The sequence below is a fragment of the Salmo salar genome, chromosome ssa01 (genome assembly GCF_905237065.1).
Source record: "Salmo salar chromosome ssa01, Ssal_v3.1, whole genome shotgun sequence".
Classification (NCBI taxonomy): domain Eukaryota; kingdom Metazoa; phylum Chordata; class Actinopteri; order Salmoniformes; family Salmonidae; genus Salmo; species Salmo salar.
In genome coordinates this window covers 171,291,360-171,315,021 of record NC_059442.1, presented here as the reverse complement: position 1 = coordinate 171,315,021, position 23,662 = coordinate 171,291,360, and the positions used below count along the sequence as shown (strand labels likewise).

The window sequence follows — 23,662 nt, the reverse complement described above, 5'->3', positions numbered from 1 at the left end:
AGCCACCCTCCCTTCCCTCCCTTATTGTTTAGGGGGTATTGCTTTTTGGTTTTGTTGGGGTAATGGGGATTTTTTGTGTTTTCTTTTAAGGTGCATTCCGGGGTCTGCACCTTTAGGGGGGGTAATGTCACGTCCTGACCAATATTTAGGTATTATTTCTATTATATTTGGTCAGGACGTGGCAGAGGTATATTTGTTTTGTATTATGGGGTTTTGTGTGTGGTGTAGTGGGGTGTATTAGTTTGGTATAGGTTCTAGGTTTGTTTTTCTATGTGTAGTTTTGGGTGCTGGACTCTCAATTGGAGGCAGGTGTTTCTAGTTGCCTCTGATTGGGAGTCCCATAAGTAGGTGTGTGTTTGTTTGGTTTTCGTGGGTAGTTGTTTTTGCACTGCGTGTTGTGTGCCTGCAAAACTGTTCCTGTCGTGTATATTGTTTTCCAGTGGATGCGTTACTCCTTTTTTTGAATTAAAACATGAGCATCCATATTCCCGCTGCAGTTTGGTCTATTCAACACGGCTCTTTTTGTGACACCATTGACCTCATGGTGAAATCCCTGAGCAGTTTCCTTCCTCTCCAGCAACTAGAGTTAGGAAGGACTCCTGTGTCTTTGTAGTAACTGGGTGTATTGATACACCATCCAACATGTAATTAATAACTTCACCATGCTTAAAGAGATATTCAATGTCTGCTTATTTATTTTTACCCATCTACCAATAGATGTCCTTCTTAGTGGGACATTGGAAAACCTCCATGGTCTTTGTGGTTGAATCTGTGTTTGAAATTCACTGCTGAACGTATTTAGGCTTGACAAAACAAAAGGGGTTGAATACTTATTGACTGAAAACATTTCAGCTTCTTATTTTTAATTCATTTGTAAACATTTTCTAAAAACCTAATTTCACTTTGACATTATGAGGTATGCAAGGTCCACCTGCTCAAGCCAGCGCATGTCCAGGCCCGTCTGAAGTTTCCCAATGACCATCTGGATGATCCAGAGGAGGAATGGGAGAAGGTCATGTGGTCTGATGAGACAAAAATACAGCTTTTTGGTCTAAACTCCACTCGCCGTGTTTGGAGGAAGAAGAAGGATGAGTACAACCCCAAGAACACCATCCCAACCGTGAAGCATGGAGGTGGAAACATCATTCTTTGGGGATGCTTTTCTGCAAAGGGGACAGGACGACTGCACCGTATTGAGGGGAGGATGGGTGGGGCCATGTATCACGAGATGTTGGCCAACACCCTCCTTCCCTCAGTAAGAGCATTGAAGATGGGTCGTGGGTGGGTCTTCCAGCATGACAACGACCCGAAACACACAGCCAGGGCAACTAAGGAGTGGCTCCGTAAGAAGCATCTCAAGGTCCTGGAGTGGCCTAGCCAGTCTCCAGACCTGAACCCAATAGAAAATCTTTGGAGGGAGCTGAAAGTCCGTATTGCCCAGCGACAGCCCCGAAACCTGAAGGATCTGGAGAAGGTCTGTATGGAGGAGTGGGCCAAAATCCCTGCTGCAGTGTGTGCAAACCTGGTCAAGAACTACAGGAAACGTATGATCTCTGTAATTGCAAACAAAGGTTTCTGTACCAAATATTAAGTTCTGCTTTTCTGATGTATCAAATATTTATGTCATGCAATAAAATGCAAATTAATTACTTAAAAATCATACAATGTGATTTCCTGGATTTTTGTTTTAGATTCCGTCTCTCACAGTTGAAGTGTACCTATGATAAAAATTACAGACCTCTACATGCTTTGTAAGTAGGAAAACCTGCAAAATCGGCAGTGTATCAAATACTTGTTCTCCCCACTATATATCCACAGTAAAACGAGTCCTATTTTACATTTACATTTTAGTCATTTAGCAAACGCTCTTATCCAGAGCGACTTACAGTAGTGAATGCATACATTTCATTTCATGCATTATTTTTTTTTGTACTGGCCCCCCGTGGGAATCGAACCCACAACCCTGGCGTTGCACACACCATGCTGGCGTTGCACACACCATGCTGGCGTTGCAAACACCATGCTCTACCAACTGAGCCACAGGGAAGTCCAGGGAAGTCCTATATCGACATAACCTGAAAGGCCGCTCAGCAAGGAAGAAGCCACTGCTCCAAAACCGCCATAAAAAAAGCCAGACTGGTTTGCAACTGCACATGGGGACAAAGATCGTACTTTTTGGAGAAATGTCCTCTAGTCTGATGAAACAAAAATAGAACTGTTTGGCCATAATGACCATTGTTATGTTTGGAGGAAAAAGGGGGATGCTAGCAAGCCGAAGAACACCATCCCAACCGTGAAGCACGGAGGTGGCAGCATCATGTTGTGGGGGTGCTTTGCTGCAGGATGGACTGCTGCACTTCACAAAATAGATGGCATCATGAGGATGGAAAATGATGTGGATATATTGAAGCAACATCTCAAGACATCAGTCAGGAAGTTAAAGCTTGGTCGCAAATGGCGCTTCCAACTGGACAATGACCCCAAGCATACTTCCAAAGTTGTGGCAAAATGGCTTAAGGACAACCAAGTCAAGGTATTGGTATTGGAGTGGCCATCACAAAGCCCTGACCTCAATCCTATAGAACATTTGTGGGCAGAACTGAAAAAGCGTGTGCGAGCAAGGAGGCCAACAAACCTGACTCAGTTACACCAGCTCTGTCTGGAGGAATGGGCCAAAATTCTCCCAATTTATTGTGGGAAGCTTGTGGAAGAACACCCGAAACGTTTGACCCAAGTTAAACAATTTAAAAGGCAATGCTACCAAATACTAATTGAGTGTATGTAAACTTCTGACCCACTGGGAATGTGATGAAAAAAATAAAAGCTGAAATAAATAATTCTCTCTACTAACTGACCTAAAACAGGGAATTTTTACTTGGATTAAATGTCAGGAATTGTGAAAAACTGAGTTTAAATGTATTTGGCTAAGGTGTATGTAAACTTCCCACTTCAACTGTATATGGAATAGGTGTCATTTGGGGCACAGCCACAGTCTACTGGCTCGGCTCCGCTGGGTCTGGGGTAACAGGATCATACTGAGTGTAATCTCACAATCCAGGAACAGACTACTCCATTATTGCCCGAGGTACAGCGAGGGAAAAAAGTATTTGATCCCCTGCTGATTTTGTAAGTTTGCCCACTGACAAAGAAACGATCAGTCTATAATTTTAATGGTAGGTTTATTTGAACAGTGAGAGACAGAATAATAACAACAAAAATATCCAGAAAAAAACGCATGTCAAAAATCTTATAAATTGATTTGCATTTTAAAAGAGGGAAATAAGTATTTGACCCCTCTGCAAAACAAGACTTAGTACTTGGTGGCAAAACCCTTGTCGGCAATCACAGAGGTCAGACGTTTCTTGTAGTTGGCCACCAGGTTGGCACACATCTCAGGAGGGATTTTGTCCCACTCCTCTTTAGGCGTTTAAACATGGGCATTGATACACAGAAAGCAGCAGACTCCTGATCAAATCAATAGATCAATATAATAATCTTTACAGAGCCTTCGGAAAGTATTCAGACCCCTCGACTTTTTACACACATTTTGTTACGTTACAGCCTTACTCTAAAATGTATTGAAGTGGGTTTTTTTTGTCTCTCATCAATCTACACACAATACCCCATAATGACAAAGCAAAAACATGTTTTTTAGAAATGTTAGCAAATTTACACTACCGTTCAAAAGTTTGGGGTCACTTAGAAATGTCCTTGTTTTTGAAAGAAAAGCACATTTCTTTGTCCATTAAAATAACATCAAATTGATATCTAAATAGGCGTACAGAGGCCCATTATCAGCAGCCATCACTCCTGTGTTCCAATGGCACGTTGTGTTAGCTAATCCAAGTTTATCATTTTAAAAGGCTAATTGATCATTAGAAAACCCTTTTGCAATTATGTTAGCACAGCTGAAAACTGTTGTTCCGATTAATGAAGAAATAAAACTGGCCTTCTTTAGACTAGTTGAGTATCTGGAGCATCAGCATTTGTGGGTTCGATTACAGGCTCAAAATGGCCAGAAACAAAGACCTTTCTTATGAAACTCATCAGTCTATTCTTGTTCTGAGAAAGGAAGGCTATTCCACGCGCCAAATTGCCAAGAAACTGAAGATCTCGTACAACGCTGTGTACCACTCCCTTCACAGAACAGCACAAACTGGCTCTAACCAGAATAGAAAGAGGAGTGGGAGGCCCCGGTGCACAACTGAACAAGAGGACAAGTACATTAGAGTGTCTAGTTTGAGAAACAGACGCCTCACAAGTCCTCAACTGGCAGCTTCATTAAATAGTACCCGCAAAACAGCAGTCTCAACGTCAACAGTGAAGAGGCGAGCGACTCCGGGATGTTATGAAACTGGCTCTCATGAGGATCGCCACAGGAAAGAAAGACCCAGAGTTACCTCTGCTGCAGAGGATTACATTTTTTATTTAACTAGGCATGTCAGTTATGAACAAATTCTTATTTACAATGACAGCCTACCAGGGAACAGTGGTTAACTGCCTTGCTCAGGGGCAGAACGACAAATTTTTACCTTGTCAGCTCAGGGATTCGATCCAGCAACTTTTTGGTTACTGGCCAACACTCTAACCACTAGGCTACCTGCCAACCCAAGGATAGGTTGATTAGAGTTACCAGCCTCAGAAATTGCAGCCCAAATAAATGCTTCACAGAGTTCAAGTAACAGACACATCTCAACATCAACTGTTCAGAGGAGACTGTGTGAATCAGGCCTTCATGGCCGTATTGCTGCTAAGAAACCACTACTAATAATACGAGACTTGCTTGGGCCAAGAAACACCAGCAATGGACAATAGACCGTGAATATCCTAACACTAACTCTGACTACACTAACTCTGGCTACACTAACCCTGACTACCCTAACACTAACACTGACTACCCTAACACTAACACTGACTACCCTAACACTAACCCTGGCTACACTAACCCTGACTACACTAACTCTGGCTACACTAACCCTGACTACCCTAACACTAACTCTGGCTACACTAACCCTGACTACCCTAACACTAACTCTGGCTACACCAACTCTGACTACACTAACTCTGACTACACTAACCCTGACTACACTAACCCTGACTACCCTAACACTAACCCTGACTACCCTAACACTGACTACACCATCCCTGACTACCCTAACACTGACTACCCTAACACTGACTACCCTAACACTGACTACCCTAACACTGACCCTGACTACACTAACACTGACTACACCATCCCTGACTACACTAACCCTGACTACACTAACCCTGACTACACTAACCCTGACTACACTAACCATGGCTACACTAACCATGGCTACACTAACTCTGGCTACACTAACCCTGACTACCCTAACTAACCCTGACTACCCTAACTAACACTGACTACCCTAACCCTGACTACCCTAACACTGACTACCCTAACACTAACCCTGACTTAAGTAACCCTGACTACACTAACCCTGGCTACACTAACCCTGACTAAAGTAACCCTGACTACACTAACACTAACCCTGACGACACTAATCCTGACTTCACTAACCCTGACTAAAGTAAACCTGACTACACTAACACTAACCCTGACTACACTAATCCTGACTTCACTAACCCTGACTAAAGTAACCCTGACTACACTAACACTAACCCTGACTACATTAATCCAGACTACACTAATCCTGACTACACTAACCCTGACTACTCTAACCCTGACTACTCTAACCCTGACTACTCTAACCCTGACTACACTAATCCTAATGACACTAACCCTAACTACACTAACCCAGACTACACTAACCCTAACTACACTAACCCAGACTACACTAACCCTAACTACACTAACCCAGACTACACTAACCCTAATGACATTAATCCTGACTACACTAACCCTAATGACATTAATCCTGACTACACTAACCCTAATGACACTAACCCTGACTACACTAATCCTGACTACACTAATACTGACTACACAAACCCTAATGACACTAATCCTGACTACACTAACCCTAATGACACTAATCCTGACTACACTAACCCTAATGACACTAATCCTGACTACACTAAGAGGTGAAAACAAAGGCTTCACCTGGCACACACACACACGCATGATGACAGGACTGAGCATGCTCCAGGGTGAATTATTGATGTGTACCTTAGGGCACAGAGGGACATAAAACGAGAGGGAGGGGAGAAAGAGGGAGGAGAGAAAGGAGGAGAGAGAGAAAGGAGGAGAGAGACAGACAGAGAGAGAGAGAGAGACAGAGAGAGAGAGAGAGAGAGACAGAGACAGAGACAGAGAGACAGAGACAGAGAGACAGAGACAGAGAGACAGAGACAGAGAGAGAGAGACAGAGAGAGAGAGAGCGAGAGAACACTCATGGCTGGTAGCCAGTGACTCAGGTGCCTTTACAGGCTGCAGAACAGGGGGCCTAAAGGGATGGGGCTGGAAGGCTTGGTAGGTGTCATGATTTCTGGCACGGTGGTGGGAACAGTTCAGGGATGCATCCCAAATGGAACCCTATTCCCTATATAGTGTACTACTTTAGATCAGAGCCCTATTCCCTATATAGGGTACTTATTTCGATTAGAGCACTATTCCCTATATAGTGTACTACTTTAGATCAGAGCCCTATTCCCTATATAGTGTACTATTTGGGCTGCCCCCAGAGCTTTGGCAGATCAGATGTCCCTGCATTATTCACAGGCTGTTCTGATACCGTTTCCAGACACGAATTCTCTTTCTCCTTCTCCTCTCCTGTCTCTCTCTCTCTCTCTCTCTCTGCCTCTCTCTCTGCCCCTGCCTCTCTCTCTGCCTCTCTCTCTGCCCTGCCCCTGCCTCTCTCTCTGCCCCTGCCTCTCTCTCTGCCCCTGCCTCTCTCTCTGCCCCTGCCTCTCTCTCTGCCCCTGCCTCTCTCTCTGCCCCTGCCTCTCTCTCTGCCTCTCTCTCTGCCCCTGCCTCTCTCTCTGCCTCTCTCTCTGCCCCTGCCTCTCTCTCTGCCTCTCTCTCTGCCCCTGCCTCTCTCTCTGCCCCTGCCTCTCTCTCTGCCCCTGCCTCTCTCTCTGCCCATGCCTCTCTCTCTCTGTCCATGCCTCTCTCTCTGCCCCTGCCTCTCTCTCTGCCCTGCCTCTCTCTCTGCCCCTGCCCCTCTCTCTGCCCCTGCCTCTCTCTCTGCCCCTGCCTCTCTCTCTCTCTCTCTGCCCCTTGCTCTCTCTCTGCCCCTGCCTCTCTCTCTCTCTTAAGTACCTTGAGCAAGGTACTTAACCCTACATTTTGTTCCAGAGACTCTGTACTACTATGCATGACACTGCAAAACAACACGTTTCACTGCAGCTGTCTGGTGTATGTGACAATAAAACACACACATATAATATAATATAAATATATATATATATATATACACACACACTATATACACACACTATATATATATATATATATATATATATATATCTAATCCAGCCTAGTTTAATTCTATTTTATTCCATGAGAGCAACCCAAATAAAACAAGTAGATAGATATGTAACCATAATCAGCTTGTACATGGGAGACGAGGAGCTCACCGCCATCGACGTCAACAATTCAGGATTTCTGATCTCGTGACCTAAGCTGACATAAGTAGGATTTCACAGTCCGTTGGATGCTACAGGGTTTAACAAGTGAGATCAGTGTTTTTTTAGCAGAGATTCCCTAAACCAGGGCTCCTTAGTGATCGTAGTGGTAACCCACTCAGTTAGAGCAGGTTGGATAAGTGTAAGTTTAGAGGTTATAGGTCAGGGTTGTTAGAGGTTCTATCCAATTAGCATCCACCCCTGGCCCACCTGGCCCCCCCTCTCAGCAACACCATGACAACGCCATGACAACGCCATGAGTAGTGTTCCATTTGAACAGTATTTCTGTCCTCTTGTTTATAGAGATCTACAGAGGAATGCTGACAGTCAAAAGGGGTGGGGATATATTTGTAATAGGGACACCAAGAGGGTTCTTGCCTCTTGCTCAGTACAGTAGGGTTGAACAATTCCAGGTTGGACGATTCCATCACAGTTAAAATTCCCTGCTTATTGCCTGATTCCTCTAGTCGGGAATTCAGAAAAAAATGTTTTTCTGGAAAGTTCAGGGATTATAATATATTAATAATTAAAGGCCAATAAGCATAGTACTCACCTATACTGGTGGGGAAGATATCCTCATTGTTGATCTGGACCTCGATCCAGTCCATCAACAGATTCATGTATTTGGGAGCCGGTAGAGCCGTTGGTTTCTTATACTTGTGATCGTCCTGCCATCGGTACTCATACCTAGGACCTCCGGACATGACCGGACAACTCTTCTCCGTGCAGAACTCGCACACCGTCCCGTAGATGAGGTTTATCCTGTTGAAGAAGTCCACCACGTGCACGGCCACCCAGTCGTTCAGATCTTCCCCGTGGGGCAGAGCGACCGCCGCCCTCAGGTCAACCCCGGAGCTGAGCGACACCTGGGCCTTCTTATGCAGCTCGAAACGCTGCGTCCCCGGCTCAAACTTACGCTTGGGGCGGAAGGTCTTGTCCTTGTTGAAGACCTGCTTCAGGGCGATGGACATGTTGCCTAGGATGGGGGCTGGGGGGGGGTTGGGTGGGGGGGGGCGAGGACCGTGGCGAGAGGGGACAGGGACAGGGGGAGTAGAGAGTAGGGGACCAACGGAGGTTTGTCTGCAGACCGTGTTGCAGGGGGAGGGAGCCCTGGGAGGAATCGACGGTACCAATAGTCACTTCTGGAGGAGCAGGTAGAGGAGGAGTAGACAAAAGAAGCGGGGTTTCCTGTGAACAAAACACAAAAAAATACTAATGTTTAAAAGACATCTCTAAAGTTACGTGTGAACATTTCCTACGCACTTGCAAAAATAATATTCTGATCTGCGAGTGCTTTTTACATCCAAAACACATTAAAAAAAAAACACACACAAAAACAACCAAGCAAAGACAAATGTTTAAAAGACATACTGCCAGTATATCTCCCACTAATCTAAACTCCTAATCCACTGAATGTGGGAATCAGACAAGAGAACAGAACAGGGAGTTTCCTTTACTAAGCTGATAATATCATGTTTAGACAGGTTAGTTGTGAAATGTGAAAGAGTAATACATTATATAGGGAATAGACAGTCTTTTTGGGATGAATACTGGGGTTTTTGTTGACCGATATCTGCACTCAGATCTTATCCTAACTCTAACCCAGCAGCTTGTCCTAACTCTAACCCAGCAGCTTGTCCTAACTCTAACCCAGCAGCTTGTCCTAACTCTAACCCAGCAGCTTGTCCTAACTCTAACCCAGCAGCTTGTCCCAACTCTAACCCAGCAGCTTATCCTAACTCTAACCCAGCAGCTTATCCTAACTGTAACCCAGCAGCTTGTCCTAACTCTAACCCAGCAGCTTGTCCTAACTCTAACCCAGCAGCTTGTCCTAACTCTAACCCAGCAGCTTGTCCTAACTCTAACCCAGCAGCTTGTCCTAACTCTAACCCAGCAGCTTATCCTAACTGTAACCCAGCAGCTTGTCCTAACTCTAACCCAGCAGCTTGTCCTAACTCTAACCCAGCAGCTTATCCTAACTGTAACCCAGCAGCTTGTCCTAACTCTAACCCAGCAGCTTGTCCTAACTCTAACCCAGCAGCTTATCCTAACTCTAACCCAGCAGCTTGTCCTAACTCTAACCCAGCAGCTTGTCCTAACTCTAACCCAGCAGCTTGTCCTAACTCTAACCCAGCAGCTTATCCTAACTCTAACCCAGCAACTTGTCCCAACTCTAACCCAGCAGCTTGTCCCAACTCTAACCCAGCAGCTTGTCCTAACTCTAACCCAGCAGCTTGTCCCAACTCTAACCCAGCAGCTCGTCCTAACTCTAACCCAGCAGCTCGTCCTAACTCTAACCCAGCAGCTCGTCCTAACTCTAACCCAGCAGCTTATCCTAACTGTAACCCAGCAGCTTGTCCTAACTCTAACCCAGCAGCTTGTCCTAACTCTAACCCAGCAGCTTGTCCTAACTCTAACCCAGCAGCTTATCCTAACTGTAACCCAGCAGCTTGTCCTAACTCTAACCCAGCAGCTCGTCCTAACTCTAACCCAGCAGCTTATCCTAACTGTAACCCAGCAGCTTGTCCTAACTCTAACCCAGCAGCTTGTCCTAACTGTAACCCAGCAGCTTGTCCTAACTGTAACCCAGCAGCTTGTCCTAACTCTAACCCAGCAGCTTGTCCTAACTGTAACCCAGCAGCTTGTCCTAACTCTAACCCAGCAGCTTATCCTAACTCTAACCCAGCAGCTTGTCCTAACTGTAACCCAGCAGCTTGTCCTAACTGTAACCCAGCAGCTTGTCCTAACTGTAACCCAGCAGCTTGTCCCAACTCTAACCCAGCAGCTTGTCCTAACTGTAACCCAGCAGCTTGTCCTAACTCTAACCCAGCAGCTTGTCCTAACTGTAACCCAGCAGCTTGTCCCAACTCTAACCCAGCAGCTTGTCCTAACTCTAACCCAGCAGCTTGTCCTAGCTGTAACCCAGCAGCTTGTCCCAACTCTAACCCAGCAGCTTGTCCTAACTCTAACCCAGCAGCTTGTCCTAACTCTAACCCAGCAGCTTGTCCTAACTGTAACCCAGCAGCTTGTCCTAACTCTAACCCAGCAGCTTGTCCTAACTCTAACCCAGCAGCTTGTCCTAACTCTAACCCAGCAGCTTGTCCTAACTCTAACCCAGCAGCTTGTCCTAACTCTAACCCAGCAGCACGATGGATGACTGTGATGATGTCAGTGTAAAGAGAGGCTGTTCTAACTCGAGCCCTGTCAACTTCTCAGAACTCAGGTTATGTCCCAAAGTGTCTCCTTTTCCTATTTAGTGCACAAAATGTAGGATCAAAAATAGTGAACTATATAGGGAATAGGGTACCATTTGGGATGCACCCAGTGTAAAGAAAGGCTGTTTAGAGAACACTATGATGACACACCAAATGATGACTACCAATCCCAGACCACTATGATGACACACCAAATGAACACCACCAATCAGAGACCACAATGATGACAAATCAAATGATGACCACCAATCAGAGACCACTATGATACACCAAATGCATTTGATGGATCCTTTTTGTCTTCTTCTAATACCTCTTAAGGGGAAAGTAGTCCAAAAGTAACTGAAAGTAATCAGATTATGTTACTGTCACACCCTGATCTGTTTCACCTGTCCAAGTGATTGTCTCCACCCCCCTCCAGGTGTCGCCCATCTTCCCCATTATCACCTGTGCATTTATACCTATGTTCTCTGTCCAGTTTGTCTTGTTTGTCAAGTCAACCAGCATTTTTGTTCTCAGCTGCTGCTTTTTCCAGTCTCTCCTTTTTCTCACCCTCCTGGTTTTGACCCTTTCCTGTCCTGACTCTGAGCCCGCCTGCCTGACCACTCTGCCTGCCCTGACCCTGAGCCTGCCTGCCGACCTGTACCTTTGCCCCACCTCTGGATTGTTGACCTCTGCCTACCCTGACCCTGACTGCTGTCTGGTACCGTTGCGCCACCTCTGGTTTACTGACCCCTGCCTGCCTTGACCTGTCTATTGCCTGCCCGTTGGAATATTAAACCATTGTTAATTCAACGTGTCTGTATCTGGGTGTTACCTTGATTCCTGATAATGTGAACTGGCCATGACTGACCCAGCAGACCTGGGCCAGCTGCGCAACGCCATCTCCACTCAAGGAGCCACCATCAGTAGGCACGAGGAATTGCTTCATGGCCTTGTGGAGGGGGTCCAAATGTCGGCTGAACGCCAAGACCGGGCGTTGGACAGTTTGCTGGAGCAATTCCACGGGTTGTCTGGGACGCCGCCTACCACGGTGGTAACCATTCAGCTCCTCAGCGACTCAGCTGCTAGCAGCGCCGTCTCATCGGTCACTCCACCTTCTCGGGAGCCCCGCTTACCACCTTCGGAATGCTTTAATGGAGAGCCGAGCACCCGTCGGGCGTTCCTTGCTCAATGTACCCTTGTCTTCGAGCTTCAGCCCTCCTCCTTCCCCTCGAATCGCTCCAAGATAGCCTAACTTATCACACTTCCATCCTGAAGCTAATCCAGCTTTGTCAGGACTCCCGCAGAGTAGATGATTATGCAGTGGATTTATGCACCTTGGCAGCGGAGAGTGCTTGGAATCAAGAGGCAATGTTCAATATGTTCCTGCACGGCGTCTCGGAGGAGGTCAAGAACGAGCTAGCAGCCCGGGAGTTACTGGCGGAGCTTGATTCCCTCATTGCTTTGAACATCCGTATCGATGGTCGATTATGGGAACGATGGAGCGAGAGGAAATTGGATTTTGCTCGCACGTCCAGGGATCCCACCTTGTCTCCGAGTCATCCCGGAAGCTCCCGATGATCTCGCTGCCGAGAGGGCTGCCGAAGACGGCTGCCGAAGACGGCCGAGTCACCGCTTCCTGAGCCTATGCCACTAGGTAGAGCTGGGCTGTCGCCAGCGGAATGGCAATACAGGATCGACATGAAGAGTTGTCTGTATTACGGGACGCTTGGTCATTTTGTGTCCTCTTATCCTTTAAAAAAAAAAATCAGGCTCACAGGTAGGAGCAGGGACTCTGGTGGGCCATATGGAGAATGTTCCTGCTTCACCTGCTCACACCCCTTTTCATGTCATTCTGCTGTGGGGAGACGAGTCCAAATCTCTCTGGGTTCTCATTGAGTCTGGGGCCGATGAGAGATTTTTGGTGTCCGAGCTACTCTGGCGTCCGAGCTGAAAATCCCCACTCAGCCCCTCTCCATTCCCATGACGTTAGAGTGCTGGACGGGCGCTCTATAGGCCGAGTCACCCACAACACCACTCTCATCAACCTACGTGTGTCAGAGAACCACATCGACGCAATCCAGTTCCTGCTCATCAAGTACCCTCAGATTCCCGTGGTATTGGAATCTCCTGGCTCCAGCCCATTCTGCCACGCCCATTGCCTGAAGTCAGCACAACCTGCCCCCGGACAACTTCCCTGGGGCTCGGAAAGTGCCCAGACCTCTCCGCAAATTCCCGTGGAGTACTAGGACCTCCGGGAGGTGTTCAGCACGGCCCGGGCCACTTCGCATCTGCCGCACCGACCTTATGACTGCAGGATTGACCTTCTCCCTAGCACGACTCCGCCCTGGGGATGACTGTACTCTCTGTCGGGACCAGAGACCAAGGAGCTAGAGACCTACTTCGGGGACTCCCTTGCCGCAGGAACTCATCCCGTCCCGGCGTTCCGGGACCTCAAACATCGCTTCACCACAGCTCCCATCTTGGTTCATCCAGACCCTTCCCGTCAGTTCATGGAAGCTGATGCTTCTGATATCGGAGTGGAGGCGGTCCTGTCCCAGCGTTCTGCCTTGGACCTCAAGCTACATCCCTGCGCCTTCTTATCCCACCGCCTTAATGCCACGGAAAATAACTACGATAAGGGGAATCGTAGCTTCTCGCAGTGAAGATGGCGTTGGAGGAATGGAGGCACTGGCTGGAGGGGGCGGAACACCCATTCATCGTGTGGACCGACCACAAGAACCTGGAGTTTCTCTGCACCGCCAAGCGCCTCAACTCCAGGCAAGCCAGATGGGAACTGCTGTTCACACGGTTCAACTTCTCCCTCTCGTACCGGCCGGGATCCAAGAATGTCAAGCCGGATGCCCTGTCTTGCCGCTATAGCCCCACAGGTACCACGCCGGAGCCCGAGACCATCCTTCCCACCTCGTGCCGTCACCTCGTGCCGGCACTCAACTGCCAATAGGGAAACCGGTCCGGGAGGCGCAGCGGTCCCAGTCGAACCCTGGGGGGGCCCTGATAATTGGATGCTTGTGCCTGAAGCTGTCCACTCTGCGGTCCTGGAGTGGGCCCATTCTTCCAGGCTTGCATGCCACCCGGGCTCCCGTCGGACCCTGGCCTTTGTGCAACAACGCTTTTGGTGGCCTACTATTGGTTCTGGATGTCGCCGCGTTTGTCTCCGCCTGCACAGTCTGTGCTCAGAATAAGACTCCTCGGCAAGCTCCCGCTGGTCTTCTGCAACCACTGCCTGTCCCTCACCGACCCTGGTCCCACACAACACTGCCATCCTGACCGTGGTCAATCGGTTTTCCAAGGCCGCTCACTTCATTCCTCTCCCCAAACTACCCTCAGCCAAGGAGACGGCCCAGCTCATGGTGCAGCCCGTCTTCCGGATCCATGGACTGCCTGTGGACATGGTCTCTGAATGAGTCGGCCCTCCTCAAGACCACCTCCAGGTGTCGACGACAGGCGGATCGCCATCGGACTCCGGCTCCCCGTTATCATGTCGGGTAGAAGGTATGGCTATCCACCCGGGATCTGCCCCTCTGGATGGAATCCCGCAAACTGTCCCCCCGGTTTATCGGCCCATTTCCCATCTCCAAGATTATTAGCCCCTCTGCTGTCCGTCTTCTGTTGCCCCAGACCCTTCATATACATCCCACCTTTAATGTGTCCAGAGTCAAACCAATGTCTCAGCTCTTTGTCTCCGTCCCCTGAGCCTGCCTTCTGACCTGTACAGTTGCCCCACCTCTGGTTTACTGATCCCTGCCTGCCCCTGTTGGAATATTAAACCATTGTCAACTCGACGTTCGACGTCATCCAAAAGTTACGTTACTGATTTAACATTTTGGACAAGTAACAGATTACATGACTATGGAGCCAGTCTGTTCATTCCTTAATGACCGTGGAGTCAGAGTCTGTTCATTCCTTAATGACATTACATTACATTACATTTAAGTCATTTAGCAGACGCTCTTATCCAGAGCGACTTACAAATTGGTGCATTCACCTTATGATATCCAGTGGAACAACCACTTTACAATAGTGCATCTAAATCTTTTAAGGGGGGGGGGTTAGAAGGATTACTTTATCCTATCCTAGGTATTTCTTAAAGAGGTGGGGTTTCAGGTGTCTCCGGAAGGTGGTGATTGACTCCGCTGTCCTGGCGTCGTGATGGAGCTTGTTCCACCATTGGGGTGCCAGAGCAGCGAACAGTTTTGACTGGGCTGAGCGGGAACTGTGCTTCGTCAGAGGTAGGGGGGCCAGCAGGCCAGAGGTGGATGAACGCAGTGCCCTTGTTTGGGTGTAGGGCCTGATCAGAGCCTGAAGGTATGGAGGTGCCGTTCCCTTCACAGCTCCGTAGGCAATCACGATGGTCTTGTAGCGGATGCGAGCTTCAACTGGAAGCCAGTGGAGAGAGCGGAGGAGCGGGGTGACGTGAGAGAACTTGGGAAAGTTGAATACCAGACGGGCTGCGGCGTTCTGGATGAGTTGTAGGGGTTTAATGGCACAGGCAGGGATCCCAGCCAACAGCGAGTTGCAGTAATCTAGACGGGAGATGACAAGTGCCTGGATTAGGACCTGTGCCGCTTCCTGTGTGAGGCAGGGTCGTACTCTGCGAATGTTGTAGAGCATGAACCTACAGGATCGGGTCACCGCCTTGATGTTAGTGGAGAACGACAGGGTGTTGTCCAGGATCACGCCAAGGTTCTTAGCACTCTGGGAGGAGGACACAAGGGAGTTGTCAACCGTGATGGCGAGATCATGGAACGGGCAGTCCTTCCCCGGGAGGAAGAGCAGCTCCATCTTGCCGAGGTTCAGCTTGAGGTGGTGATCCGTCATCCACACTGATATGTCTGACAGACATGCAGAGATGCGATTCGCCGCCTGGTTATCAGAAGGGGGAAAGGAGAAGATTAATTGTGTGTCGTCTGCATAGCAATGATAGGAGAGACCATATGAGGATATGACAGAGCCAAGTGACTTGGTGTATAGCGAGAATAAGAGAGGGCCTAGAACAGAGCCCTGGGGGACACCAGTGGTGAGAGCGCATGGTGCGGAGACAGATTCTCGCCACGCCACCTGGTAGGAGCGACCTGTCAGGTAGGACGCAATCCAAGCGTGGGCCGCGCCGGAGATGCCCAACTCGGAGAGGGTGGAGAGGAGGATCTGATGGTTCACAGTATCAAAGGCAGCAGATAGGTCTAGAAGGATGAGAGCAGAGGAGAGAGAGTTAGCTTTAGCAGTGCGGAGAGCCTCCGTGACACAGAGAAGAGCAGTCTCAGTTGAATGCCCAGTCTTGAAACCTGACTGATTAGGATCAAGAAGGTCATTCTGAGAGAGATAGCAGGAGAGCTGGCCAAGGACGGCACGTTCAAGAGTTTTGGAGAGAAAAGAAAGAAGGGATACTGGTCTGTAGTTGTTGACATCGGAGGGATCGAGTGTTGGTTTTTTCAGAAGGGGTGCAACTCTCGCTTTCTTGAAGACGGAAGGGACGTAGCCAGCGGTCAAGGATGAGTTGATGAGCGGGGTGAGGTAGGGGAGAAGGTCTCCGGAAATGGTCTGGAGAAGAGAGGAGGGGATAGGGTCAAGTGGGCAGGTTGTTGGGCGGCCGGCCGTCACAAGACGCGAGATTTCATCTGGAGAGAGAGGGGAGAAAGAGGTCAAAGCACAGGGTAGGGCAGTGTGAGCAGGACCAGCGGTGTCGTTTGACTTAGCAAACGAGGATCGGATATCGTCAACCTTCTTTTCAAAATGGTTGACGAAGTCATCCGCAGAGAGGGAGGAGGGGTAGGGGAGGGGGAGGAGGATTCAGGAGGGAGGAGAAGGTAGCAAAGAGCTTCCTAGGGTTAGAGGCAGATGCTTGGAATTTAGAGTGGTAGACAGTGGCTTTAGCAGCAGAGACAGAAGAGGAGAATGTAGAGAGGAGGGAGTGAAAGGATGCCAGGTCCGCAGGGAGGCGAGTTTTCCTCCATTTCCGCTCGGCTGCCCGGAGCCCTGTTCTGTGAGCTCGTAGTGAGTCGTCGAGCCACGGAGCAGGAGGGGAGGACCGAGCCGGCCTGGAGGATAGGGGACAGAGAAATTCAAAGGATGCAGAAAGGGAGGAGAGGAGGGTTGAGGAGGCAGAATCAGGAGATAGGTTGGAGAAGGTTTGAGCAGAGGGAAGAGATGATAGGATGGAAGAGGAGAGAGTAGCGGAGAGAGAGAGCGAAGGTTGGGACGGCGCAATACCATCCGAGTAGGGGCAGAGTGAGAAGTGTTGGATGAGAGCAAGAGGGAAAAGGATACAAGGTAGTGGTCGGAGATTTGGAGGGGAGTTGCAATGAGATTAGTGGAAGAACAGCATCTAGTAAAGATGAGGTCAAGCGTATTGCCTGCCTTGTGAGTAGGGGGGGAAGGTGAGAGGGTGAGGTCAAAAGAGGAGAGGAGTGGAAAGAAGGAGGCAGAGAGGAATGAGTCAAAGGTAGACGTGGGGAGGTTAAAGTCACCCAGAACTGTGAGAGGTGAGCCATCTTCAGGAAAGGAACTTATCAAGGCGTCAAGCTCATTGATGAACTCTCCAAGGGAACCTGGAGGGCGATAAATGATAAGGATGTTAAGCTTGAAAGGGCTGCTAACTGTGACAGCATGGAATTCAAATGAGGAGATAGACAGATGGGTCAGGGGAGAAGGAGAGAATGTCCACTTGGGAGAGATGAGGATTCCAGTGCCACCACCCCGCTGGCTCGATGCTCTAGGGGTATGCGAGAACACGTGGGCAGACGAAGAGAGAGCAGTAGGAGTAGCAGTGTTATCTGTGGTAATCCATGTTTCCGTCAGCGCCAGGAAGTCTAGGGACTGGAGGGTAGCATAGGCTGAGATGAACTCAGCCTTGTTGGCTGCAGACCGGCAGTTCCAGAGGCTGCCGGAGACCTGGAACTCCACGTGGGTTGACCATGGAGTCAGAGTCTGTTCATTCCTTAATGACCATGGAGTCAGAGTCTGTTCATTCCTTAATGACCATGGTAGAGATGCTGTTATGGGTTTATGACCGTGGTAGAGATGCTGTTATGGGTTTATGGTCTACACATGGTCTGCGGTTGTGATGCCGGTTGGACTTACTGCCAAATTCTCTAAAATGACATTGACGGCGGCTTATGGTAGATAAATTAACATGAAATTATCTGTCAACAGCTCTGGTGGACATTCCTGCAGTCAGCATGCCAACGCCCCCTCAGAACTTGAGATATCTGTGGCTTCGTGTTGTGTGACAAAAATGCAAATTTTAGAGTAGCCTTTTGTTGTCCCCAGTACAAGGTGCACCTGTGTAATGATCATGCTGTTTAATCAACTTCTTGATATGCCACATCTTGGCAAAGGATAAATGCTCATTAATTTGTGCACAACATTTCAGAGAAAAGCTTTTTGTGCATATGAAACATTTCTGGGAGTTCAGCTCATGAAACATGGGACCAACACTTTACATGTTGCGTTTATATTTTTGGTTCAGTGTAGAACCAAATAACGCCGTCATCAAACAGGCAGAATGTAACTCCCTCAGAGACAGAACGCACATTAGAGTCAAAGGCATATGGTAAATGTTTCATGTTCAATATTCAATGCTTCACTTTGAGTTCAATATTTGGGATCGTATCTAAGTGTTCTCTGATCTGGATATTTCTCTTTCAATTACACGTCAACCCTGCTAGTCTACACACACGTTAATCCTGCCAGAGTCTACACACACGTTAATCCTGCTAGAGTCTACACACACGTTAATCCTGCCAGAGTCTACACACATGTTAATCCTGCTAGAGTCTACACACACGTTAATCCTGCCAGAGTCTACACACACGTTAATCCTGCCAGAGTCTACACACACGTTAAACCTGCTAGAGTCTACACACACGTTAAACCTGCTAGTCTACACACACGTTAATCCTGCTAGTCTACACACACGTTAATCCTGCTAGAGTCTACACACACGTTAAACCTGCCAGAGTCTACACACACGTTAAACCTGCTAGTCTACACACACGTTAAACCTGCTAGTCTACACACACGTTAATCCTGCAAGAGTCTACACACACGTTAAACCTGCTAGTCTACACACACGTTAATCCTGCTAGTCTACACACACGTTAATCCTGCTAGTCTACACACACGTTAAACCTGCCAGAGTCTACACACACGTTAATCCTGCTAGTCTACACACACGTTAAACCTGCCAGAGTATACACACACGTTAAACCTGCCAGAGTCTACACACACGTTAAACCTGCTAGTCTACACACGTTAAACCTGCTAGAGTCTACACACACGTTAAACCTGCTAGTCTACACACACGTTAAACCTGCTAGAGTCTACACACGTTAAACCTGCTAGTCTACACACACGTTAATCCTGCTAGTCTACACACACGTTAATCCTGCCAGAGTCTACACACACGTTAATCCTGCTAGTCTACACACACGTTAATCCTGCCAGAGTCTACACACACGTTAATCCTGCTAGAGTCTACACACACGTTAAACCTGCTAGTCTACACACACGTTAATCCTGCCAGAGTCTACACACACGTTAATCCTGCTAGTCTACACACACATTAAACCTGCTAGTCTACACACACGTTAATCCTGCCAGAGTCTACACACGTTAAACCTGCTAGAGTCTACACACACGTTAAACCTGCTAGTCTACACACACGTTAAACCTGCTAGTCTACACACACGTTAATCCTGCTAGAGTCTACACACGTTAAACCTGCTAGAGTCTACACATGTTAAACCTGCTAGTCTACACACATATTAAACCTGCCAGAGTCTACACACACGTTAAACCTGCTAGTCTACACACACATTAAACCTGCCAGAGTCTACACACACGTTAAACCTGCTAGTCTACACACGTTAAACCTGCTAGTCTACACACGTTAAACCTGCTAGTCTACACACATGTTAATCCTGCTAGTCTACACACGTTAAACCTGCTAGTCTACACACATGTTAATCCTGCTAGTCTACACACGTTAAACCTGCTAGTCTACACACATGTTAATCCTGCTAGTCTACACACGTTAAACCTGCTAGAGTCTACACACACGTTAAACCTGCTAGTCTACACACACGTTAATCCTGCTAGAGTCTACACACACATTAAACCTGCTAGTCTACACACACGTTAATCCTGCTAGAGTCTACACACACATTAAACCTGCTAGTCTACACACACGTTAAACCTGCTAGAGTCTACACACACATTAAACCTGCTAGTCTACACACACGTTAAACCTGCTAGTATACACACACGTTAAACCTGCTAGTCTACACACACGTTAAACCTGCTAGTCTACACACACGTTAATCCTGCCAGAGTCTACACACACGTTAATCCTGCCAGAGTCTACACACACGTTAAACCTGCCAGAGTCTACACACACGTTAATCCTGCCAGAGTCTACACACACGTTAATCCTGCCAGAGTCTACACACACGTTAAACCTGCCAGAGTCTACACACACGTTAAACCTGCTAGAGTCTACACATGTTAAACCTGCTAGTCTACACACACGTTAAACCTGCTAGAGTCTACACATGTTAAACCTGCTAGTCTACACACACGTTAAACCTGCTAGTCTACACATGTTAAACCTGCTAGTCTACACAAACGTTAAACCTGCTAGTCTACACACACGTTAAACCTGCTAGAGTCTACACATGTTAAACCTCCTAGTCTACACACATGTTAAACCTGCTAGTCTACACACGTTAAACCTGCTAGAGTCTACACATGTTAAACCTGCTAGTCTACACACATGTTAAACCTGCTAGTCTACACATGTTAAACCTACTAGAGTCTACACATGTTAAACCTGCTAGTCTACACAAACGTTAAACCTGCTAGTCTACACATGTTAAACCTGCTAGAGTCTACACACGTTAAACCTGCTAGTCTACACACGTTAAACCTGCTAGTCTACACATGTTAAACCTGCTAGAGTCTACACATGTTAAACCTGCCAGAGTCATATGGGAAATGGGAAAACATATAGAACTGGAGGTAATACTGTCTAAACCGTGTAGGTAATAGACCTATCTATAAACTTGATGCTCCATAAATACCTGAGACAGATGATGATGTAGTAGTAAAACACTAATCACAGGGATAGTACCTCTATATAGCGCTGAGTGAATGATGATGAAACCCCTCGGTCTCTCTGGATCTAGACCTGTCAGTGGTCCAATTGAAAAGGCCAGGGCAGTGACCGTGGATTACTGTGAGGATTAATAACAATGAAATCTTCATTTGTAGCTCTTTAATTCACTGGCGTCATCATGCATTCCACTTGGGGACTGGCAGTATCAGCACTCAGTCAGCTTGCTGTCCTTCCACTGCCTCAGATCACAACAACGATAAGTCCTCAGCAAACAACAGACGGGGTTTAGAGCACACCCTAATGTTTTTCAATCCATCTGGTCTCTATTGAAAATATGGGAGGAATCCACACATGATTTTTTTATTAGCTTTTCCTCACAGATTTACAACAACCACAATAATATATTTGGCCTGTTTTGCTTTGTAGATAGAGAAGGTTACATCTGCAATGCAAGTGTGTTGAAAAAGGCCTGGCGTGTAAATAATTACATTGTATACTAAAGAACATTACCCTGCACTGATCGAGGATCTTAAAAGGGTTCTGCCTCAGCTCTTAAGGGCTCCGCACAGTCTACGAAACAGATCCACAACACAGTCCGTAGCGCCGTGTGAAAAGAAGGTGAAATCACTGTGGAGAGCCCGTTAAGTTTTCTTGGAGAACTCTGGCCCGATAAAGAATCTTTGAGTTAAGTGTGGGGTTCTTGACGTGGCATCTACGGTTCTTCAGAATTCTAAAAGTCTGGACACACTTACTGATTCAAGGGTTTTTCTGTATTTTTTTTTATTTTTGTACTATTTTCTACATTGTATAATAATAGTGAAGATATCAAAACAAGCGCTATGATAAAACTGGCTCTTATAAGGACCCCCACAGGAAAGGAAGACCCAGAGTTACCTCTGATGCAGAGGATAAGTTCATTACAGTTACCAGCCTACAGAAATTGCAGCCCAAATAAATGCTTCACAGAGTTCAAGTAACAGACACATCTCAACATCAACTGTTCAGAGAAGACTGTGTGAATCAGGCCTTCATGGTCGAAATGCTGCAAAGAAACCACTACTAAAGGACACCAATAATAAGAAGAGATTTGCTTTGGCCAAGAAACAGAAGCAATGGACAATAGACCGGTGGAAATTTGTCCTTTGGTCTGATGAGTCAAAATTTGAGATTTTTGGTTCCAACTGCCATGTCTTTGTGAGACGCAGAATAGGTGAACGGATTATCTCCGCATGTGTGATTCCCACCGTGAAGCATGGAGGAGGAGGTGTGATGGTGTGGGGGTGCTTTGCTGGTGACACTGTCAGTGATTTATTTAGAATTCAAGGCACACTTAACCAGCATGGCTACCACAGCATTCTGCAGCGATACGCCATCCCATCTGGTTTGAGCTTAGTGGGACTATCATTTGTTTTTCAACAGGACAATGACCCAACATTACAAGGCTGCGTTGAGATAATGACTTATCAATGACCCAAGCACAGCTCTACCGTTGTGTCGCTGAGTCGTCATCATACTTTAGCAAATGTACATTATACCAGGGGCGTTGGTAGACACAATATATGTAAGAGAATGTATGTCCCTCTTACTGCCCTGAATGCCTCTGCTGATCCTACAGCTATTGTATGCAGCAATCATGTGCCTATTGACCAGATTTATGCTGTTAGCAATGAGGCGGTGTGCCCTAGTAGGAAGTGCACTGTGTTCAGCTCACCCTGCACTAACATAAATAACATGAGCATATCTACTGCTGCTAAGCTTCCCAGTAAAGCAATGAAAACAAGCAAGCATCCCAGAAAAATGCTCAAAATAGCACACGTTAACATATGTAGCTTAAGAAACAAGGTTCATGAAATTAATAACTTGCTAGTAACAGACGACATTTATACTTGGACTATCACTGAAACTCACTTAGATAATACCTTTACAGGCAACATCTGCATCGAGCTAAAGGCTAGAGCTGCCGCTTTCAAGGAGCAGGACAGGAGCACTTTCAAGGAGTGGCAGGTAGCCTAGTGGGTAGTGAGTTGGGCCAGTAACCGAAAGGTTGCTAGATCGAATCCCCGAGCTGACAAGGTAAAAATCTGTTGTTCTGCCCCCTGTCATCTGTTGTTCTGTCATTGTAAATAAGAATTTGATCTTAACTGACATGCCTAGTTAAATAAAAAATAAATAAATAATCCAGATGCTACTCCCTCAGATGAACCATCAAACAGGCAAAGCGTCAACACAGGATTAAGATTGAATCCTACTACACTGGCTCTGGTGCTCATTGGATGTGGTAGGGCTTGAAAACTATTACAGACTACAAAGGGAAACCCAGCTATGAGCTAAATGCCTTTTATGCTCGCTTCGAGGCAAGCAACACTGAAGCATGCATGAGAGCACCAGCTGTTCCGGACGACTGTGCGATAACGCTCTCGGTAGCCGATGTAAGCAAGACCTTTAAACAGGTCAACATTCACAAAGCCGCAGGGCCAGACGGATTACCAGGACGTATACTCGGACCAACTGGCAAGTTTCTTCGACTGACATTTTCAACCTCTCCCTGACCGAGTCTGTAATATGTACATATTTCAAGCAGACCACCATAGTCCCTGTGCCCAAGGAAGCGAAGGTAACCTGCCTAAATGATTACTGCCCCATAGCACTCACGTCGGTAGCCATGAAGTGCTTTGAAAGGCTGGTCATGGCTCACATCAACAGCATCATCCTGGATACCCTA

At 47.2% G+C, this 23,662-nt stretch overlaps 1 protein-coding gene across 1 annotated transcript in view; it reads right to left on the bottom strand.

The window, feature by feature from the left end:
- Window positions 1-23,662, bottom strand: part of LOC106572798 (MOB kinase activator 3B) — a 56,509-nt gene that overhangs the window by 16,093 nt on the left and 16,754 nt on the right. The window contains exon 2 of the mRNA XM_014147283.2: window positions 8,165-8,799. Within this exon, the coding sequence (XP_014002758.1) occupies window positions 8,165-8,582 (418 nt within the window). The 5' untranslated portion in view covers window positions 8,583-8,799. The remainder of the gene's footprint in view (window positions 1-8,164; window positions 8,800-23,662) is intronic.